The sequence below is a fragment of the Lupinus angustifolius genome, chromosome LG08 (assembly GCF_001865875.1).
Source record: "Lupinus angustifolius cultivar Tanjil chromosome LG08, LupAngTanjil_v1.0, whole genome shotgun sequence".
Taxonomy (NCBI): domain Eukaryota; kingdom Viridiplantae; phylum Streptophyta; class Magnoliopsida; order Fabales; family Fabaceae; genus Lupinus; species Lupinus angustifolius.
Genome location: NC_032016.1, coordinates 24555266 through 24562330, shown reverse-complemented (window position 1 = coordinate 24562330; position 7065 = coordinate 24555266). Strand labels below are relative to the sequence as shown.

Genomic DNA, 7065 nt, shown 5'->3' with positions numbered 1-7065 from the left:
AGTGACGAGAATTAAATTTAGTAAGTGCATTTCGAATTGGGAGTCTAATAGCGATCATGAATGACTTAAGGAAGAAATTGCATAAGGTTGTGGATTAGAGTATTACTAACGAAAATAAATAGAGATATAAGGTGGTTTAATGATGAAAATAAAAGAGATTCAAGATTTAAATTTCAGGAACAACAAAATATTAACATATTAACGATTGTCGATAAAAGAAATTGCATTTCAATTTTTTCTCATTCCACTCTCTCGTACACTTTTAAGATCTCCACAAATCTGTCCTTGAAAAAAGGGAGTTATACTTATATATTTCATTTTATAAAGCATTTATAAAAATCTTATGAAAACATCCTAACCAAAGTGTGACTCATAAAAATTAAATATGTAACCTTTAACCTAATATAATATATGAAATTCAAATAATTTTATACTACTAAACTAATATCTAATTTATTTTATATATGATAACACTAAGATATGACATTTTCATTTAAATGCAAGTTTATTTTATGCAAGAGAGGGGGTCTAGCCTCAATACACTAGTGAGGGTAAGTGTCTGCCAAAATATGTGAGGATACCTTGTAAGATTAAAAACATCATGCATGCATTCTCTTTAATTCTTATTAGTTTAACTCATCTTAAGGAAATTGATAAATTCTAGGTGACTCTGGCTAATGCCAGCACTATGAGATACATAAAGTTAATACATCACAATTAAAAACGAATCTTTTACTAAATAAACTCAGAATCAGGACAACCTTTTACCAAAGCATGTGAACAATTCAACAATGGCTGGCCATTTTGCATAAATTAATGTCCCAAGCTAACTTTCCTAACATGCAATGAAATCCAAAAAAGAAGTGATCGTGGGAGATTTCATCATCCTTGTCCTCTTTTTAGACATGTTGGACCTATATACATATATATAATGGTATAAGTTCCATACTTACTTTTTCATCATAAATCAGAAATACCAAAATACACCGACTTTCATCACTTTTTGCTTATTAAAATTAATGCTGTTTCATCTGTGTTCTTTTGTGTTTTCTCTAGGAGAAAATTAAGAAATGTAAACATGTGGTCTTAATCTCACCTTCTTTATATATTCTTGTCAATCAATAAAATAATGGGAACCAGCTTAGAGTCATGATGCTCTTGTACTTAGACTTATATCACATGCATGGGAATGTTAGGTTATTGGTTATAAATAACATACGAGTTAATGGACTTATAGATTTAATGTCTTAAAGTTTTGGGTCAAAATGTGGTATCAAACTCACTTCTATACTTCTTTCACTTAGCCCGTAAAAAGAATACTATATCTCATGGATGAATATCTCCCAACAATATTTTTACTTAGAAAGAAATAAGGCAATAATTTTTCTCCGGATTTACACTAAAGTCTATGCTCCTATAAGGGAATCAATAAAAAAATCAAATAAGAAGTGAAAATAAATAAATATATATTTAACTTGCATTTTTCATCTTGGTGCTCCCCTTCCTCTTTTTAAGAATGGTTCCAATTGCTAGAAGCCCTGGTAGATGCAAAAGAATCTTTATAAATTGGTTGGAAAATTAAACTGTAAGCATTATATTATTCTGTCTTTAATTTTCAATCCGTTAAATTTCCTTTCAGAGCTTTCGATTGTATAATGTTCGCTTAAATATGTTTATGTCTATCAAAATATATTAAATTTTAATTATAATTCTATAATTACTTGTTTGGGTTGAGATTCTTATTTATTTTTTTAAATAAAAAATTGGTTTTAATCCTATTCATATGGTTACATGTGAATGTGTCATAATAATTGATAACATAGTCAATTATAATATTGTTACAGATACTAAAACTAAAATGATCAATTAAAGTAGATGCTAAAAACTAACAAAATAATTTAAGGACTAAAATTATAATTGTATATAATTGCAGGGAATAAAAACATATTTAACCTTATAATATATTCTACCATAGAACATCAATACGCAGACATAAAGTCTTTTGTTTCATTTGATGCCCACCTTTTTCATTTTCTTGTTATATATTGATAATGATTCTTTTGATTTGAGTTCACACACTTAACAGGAGAAGGAATATGAGTTCCTAAAGAAAGTAAAAGATATGAACTAAAAAACAATCGATTATGATTTTATTCTTAGCTACCTATGAAATTATATTACAGATAATTCAAAGCAACAGGTTATAATTCCGTGATTTTTTTGAGTTTCGAATTATTCTCTCAAATATGTTATCAACTCTCTCAAATATGTCGTCAACCCTCCATTTGAAATTTTGTTTGTATTAAGAGAAATATATGCTAATCCGGCAATACTCATCAATATAATGGATTCCTTCTGTATCTCTTAAGCTTCTAGCTAGAAGTGCAACTTTATGTATTATGGAAATGAAAAAGAACAACTGACATATCTATGGCTTCATATTTAATCCATATTAATATTGTGGGGGTGAATGATGTGAAGCGTGGTTTGCCTTCGTTGCATGATTAACATTTAGAGTATCTTTTCTTTTCTTGTCATTTTATCTCTAATGTGTAGAAATAGTTCTATTCTTGGCTTCAAATGCATATTACTTGCCAGATTCGATTGTGGAATTGCTTAAGACTCATAATCCATTTGTAAGATTAGTAAAGAGAAATAACTGTGTAGAATGTTGTGGTTTACTGTTATTTGTTCTATTTGGAAGTTAAAAAATAATATTATTTATAGGGGGAAGGTTAGTTTTACTCAGATTATAAATTTAATCAAGTTAGATCTTGATTATAAGTTTCAAAAATATAAGATCTAATTTGTATACTTTTACCTAATAATGTATTAATCATTCTACTTGTGTAAATCTTATTTATAAGTTGTAATTGGATAAATATCCTTGTGTTTGTTTCTAATATATTTGCTTATAAAAAATATTCAATCAGATAAGCCCTCATTGAAAAAATGTACATAATTAACTTTTGCTTGATGGACTTAGTGGAATTTCTCCTTTACACTATTTTTGATAAATGAGATTTTTTTATTCCACATTACTGATAAAGATCTGCTGTCTGAAATCAATCATATTAGGCTACATCATTTAAAAAAGATTAAACATTCATAATTTTATCAATTTTATTTTATTGTGATTGATTAGATACATTATTATGAATAAGATTCAAGACAGCAAATCCCTATCCCAATGCACAGTGGGTGGCAACTGCTCTTAATTGTTTGGCCCGTATCCTCACGAGTCATAACCTTGTAGTAGTTAATCTAAGTGCAGTAGTGTACCTTCTTTTTGTTGGTACAAAATGTATTAGTGAATTACATGTATTCCTAAATATTTTAATGGTACAAATTTTAAAGGAGAGGATTCAAGTCCCAAGTAAATATGTGTCCAACTTAATAATACCATTATAGTATTTCATGAGCTATCAATCAGTTTTTTATAAACTAAACCGAACAGGCTTTAATGCTTACTCTTTAAAAGAATATTATTTAAAGAGTTAAAGATTGCGTAGGTGACCAAGATACCATTATTTTTAAATATCTTTGGTCTGTGACTAAATCATTGAAAACCCTCAAATAGACCCCTTACAATGTTTTATTTTTTGTGGAAGAAAAATGTAGCATGCAAAGACAAATACAGTGATGGAAAAGTTTAAAAAGAATCTCTTAATTATGGTGTTTTGTTTGTTTTCATTATTTTAGACAGAGAAGTGCAAAAGATGTTGGAATCTTAAGAAATTGGAGACTCGATTTTTTAAGTGTAAAAATCAAGATGGAGGCCATTTTGCCATGTTACTTAACCGCTTTTTTAAAAGAAAATTGAATAGTTAGTCATACACTCTTTCATTTACTTTTTTAACACACTCTTTTATTGTTTCATAAAATTCACGTGAGATAAAAGAATGAATCTATGTGTTAAAAGGAGTATATTTATCATAAATTATACTCATTAACAAAATATTAATCTTTAAATCTTTTTAATCATACAAAATGATTTTTCTTGGTTTTCATCTTTCTCTCAAAGTTGTACTAATTTCCATTTAATATATTATTCTTACTATGTGTGATGTGATTATACTAGAATTGATGCATTGAATCTCACTATAACTCCTGCCCAATTAAGCATGCTTAGAAACTTGTTACTGTGCTTAATACTATAGATAATTCATCATAAGTTGAAAGTTGTGTAACAAAATTGAATATCTTATCAAGTATCCTAAAAAGAAATTATCTGTAAACAACTTTATTACTATAGCTCTTTAGCTGTTATCCCTTCCCTATACGCTTTCAATGAAAAGGACATTACAAACACGCTGAATAATAATTTTCTTGGTATACATGCAATAACACGTTTACTTATGGTTTTTGTTGTTATTTTATGTTTTAGTCCATCATTTTGTTTTTCACTTATGTTTCTACTCTCTACTATTGAACTGATATGTTTGTCCTTAGACAAACCTAGCGAAGATGAAAAAAATGAAATGTCTCAACTCTGAAAGGCCTAAGCTAAAGGTGTAAGGAGGCTATGGATAAGCAAATACCATACAATAACATATAAACGATAATATGTAATGATATTTTATCCTTTTATTTATCATAAAATCACATTTTTACCAATGAAAATATGAGGAACGAAAACTACTTTATTCTCCATTAATTGAGAGGATCCTTATTAAAGCCGAAGAGAGCAAAGATTCTAGATTAGAGCCAGACAATGGAGCAGGCACACACTACAGGAACATGTTTGTGCATGTCAGATTTAAGGGAATTCCTTAACTACGACCATTACTATGGTCTATTGTGGGCGCCATGGCCTGCTCTCTTTGGCACCTATCCTTTTCTTCTGCTCCTCCCGTAGGCACTTAACCCTACTATAGGTCCCAAACTACATATCTAAAATGCAATGAATTTTGAGTGATTGATTAGACTACAAACATTTGTGTGTTTGTGTTTTTTCACTTCAATGCTATAGTCACTGTATAGTTGAGTTCACGATCATGAGCCATGATACAAGTCTTTTCACATAACAGTATTAGAATGTGATAATTGCTGGTCCATGAACAAGTTAATTTGTGTGATTGTGTACATTAAAAAGATAATTTGGCAAGGTGGGTGGTACATGAATACAAGATGAGAAAATTTTAAAAAGATAAAACAACATATTTACAGTAGAGAGAAAACTAGTTGGCTATAGAGATGAGGATACACTCATTTTGAAACATCTCATTTAAATAGAAGATACTACATTTGAATGAAAATATTTTATTTTGTCTATGTTTATATTTATGTCTCGGACCAATTAGAATACATCATTCAATCCAATAGAAAAAATATAAAAATAAAGTTATATTATTTTGTCTATATTTATTGGATAGAGACAAAAAGAAACAAAATTTTTGGAACGGAGGATTCATTTTAGACTACATATACCTATTTTAATAAATTAAATGGAGGTTCCTGAATAATCATTCATCCACAAAATTGATGGGTCTATTATATATATAAATAAATTAATTAAGCTTTGTCCATGTTCGCGTTCATTGAACCTCAGGATCCATGGATCTGGAGTTTTAGTCTAGCAAACACAACACAGATCTCATGAAATTATAACAACATATAAACAAGAGAATTAGATGCATAACTAGATCAATATTAATATAATATTTAGCAGGGAGGGTGGTGTATGTGACAGCAATAATTGAGGGATCATGTCTCAATTTCATGTTAGTCTCTAAAATGACCCCATGTTACAGAACCAGCACCCAACAAATTTACCCGCTTTATGATACACTTTCATTATTCCTTATCACTATCTGCTAGTGATTACAACATACTCATACCTTAAGGAAATAATCCACAATACCCCTCTTCTCTCTCAATACTGCAACATGTCTGCAGAAGCCATAATAGGCATGTTCATATAAGCCATGTCCATTGGGTTAAAGAAGCTATCACTTGGCCCAATATCGAAGTTCCCCATTGTTGATGCTGCTGCAGATCCAAACACACCAGTGCTGGCATTCAAGTAGTCAATGATCTCATTCAATGACTCTAACCTGTGGCTTAGTTCTTCAACTTGAGCCCTCAGCACTGAGTTTTCAGCCTCAACACTCATGTATTGTTGTGTAGTGATGTTGACACTTGTGAGTATTTGCTGATTCTCTTTCCTAAGCTGATCCACTTGTGAAACTAGATCATCCAAGTGTTTTTGTTTCCTCATTCTAGATCTCCTTGCTGATTCACGGTTTGATAACATCCTCTTCCTTTTCCTTTGATCCATCAATGCAACCAAGTCCTCTTCAGAACCTGAGTTCTGAATCAGTGATGACCCTGAAGATGTTCCACTCGAAGAAGCCATATATGGTGATAGAGAGATTAATTAAACAAGAGATATTGTGAAAATCAAGAAATAAAAACAAAGATGGATACTTAATTGGCACAGGACCCAGACACTAAACAGAAACTTAGAAAACAAAGATATTTATTGCTGATAATAATATATAGTAGAGATATAATAATTATTATTATTGATTATTGAAGATGATATTAGTGTTAAAGGGAAGAAGGTTAGAAATCATGAAACGTAGTAGAGCCAGTAAAGGAAAGCAACAGAGAAAGATTGAACAAGATGGGTCCTGCGCCTAACAGTGGAATTGATCATACACCCAGAAAAGAAGATTTCACTGAGAATCGGATACATGAATATCAAACATTAACAAGAAGATATTGGACATTTAAGATATCACTTCTAATCACTACTACTCAGTGAGAATGAAATATGGTGATTTTGAGTCAAATTCTCCGACCCAACATAGAAAAGTTTCAAACTTTGGTGTTGAAAACGGAGAACTCTAAAGGTTTGCAAAAATGAAGAATCAATGAAAAGGTACGAGTAGGAGGATGTGAAGGGTATTTGATATGAGACTCTGAAGAGAAAAAGAAGTTGAAGGCATTCACATAAGAGAGAACATGTGGAAGAAAGAAATAGAACAAATATGTTATAGAAAATGTGATAGGAAAGAACGAGAAAGTGGAAGAGGACTCTATGTGTTTCAGTAATGGAAT

The 7065-nt window shown here is 30.3% G+C and overlaps 1 protein-coding gene across 1 annotated transcript; it reads right to left on the bottom strand.

Annotated features, from left to right (window-relative positions):
• LOC109355471 (bZIP transcription factor 11-like) lies at nucleotides 5634–6566 on the bottom strand. The gene has a single exon (XM_019598656.1). It carries the CDS (start codon nucleotides 6356–6358, stop codon nucleotides 5876–5878), a length of 483 nt encoding a protein of 160 aa, XP_019454201.1. The 5' UTR covers nucleotides 6359–6566; the 3' UTR covers nucleotides 5634–5875.

Bases quoted from the DNA above. Each gene is read 5' to 3' on its own strand.
- LOC109355471 (XM_019598656.1), bottom strand. From the start codon at position 6,358: ATGGCTTCTTCGAGTGGAACATCTTCAGGGTCATCACTGATTCAGAAC.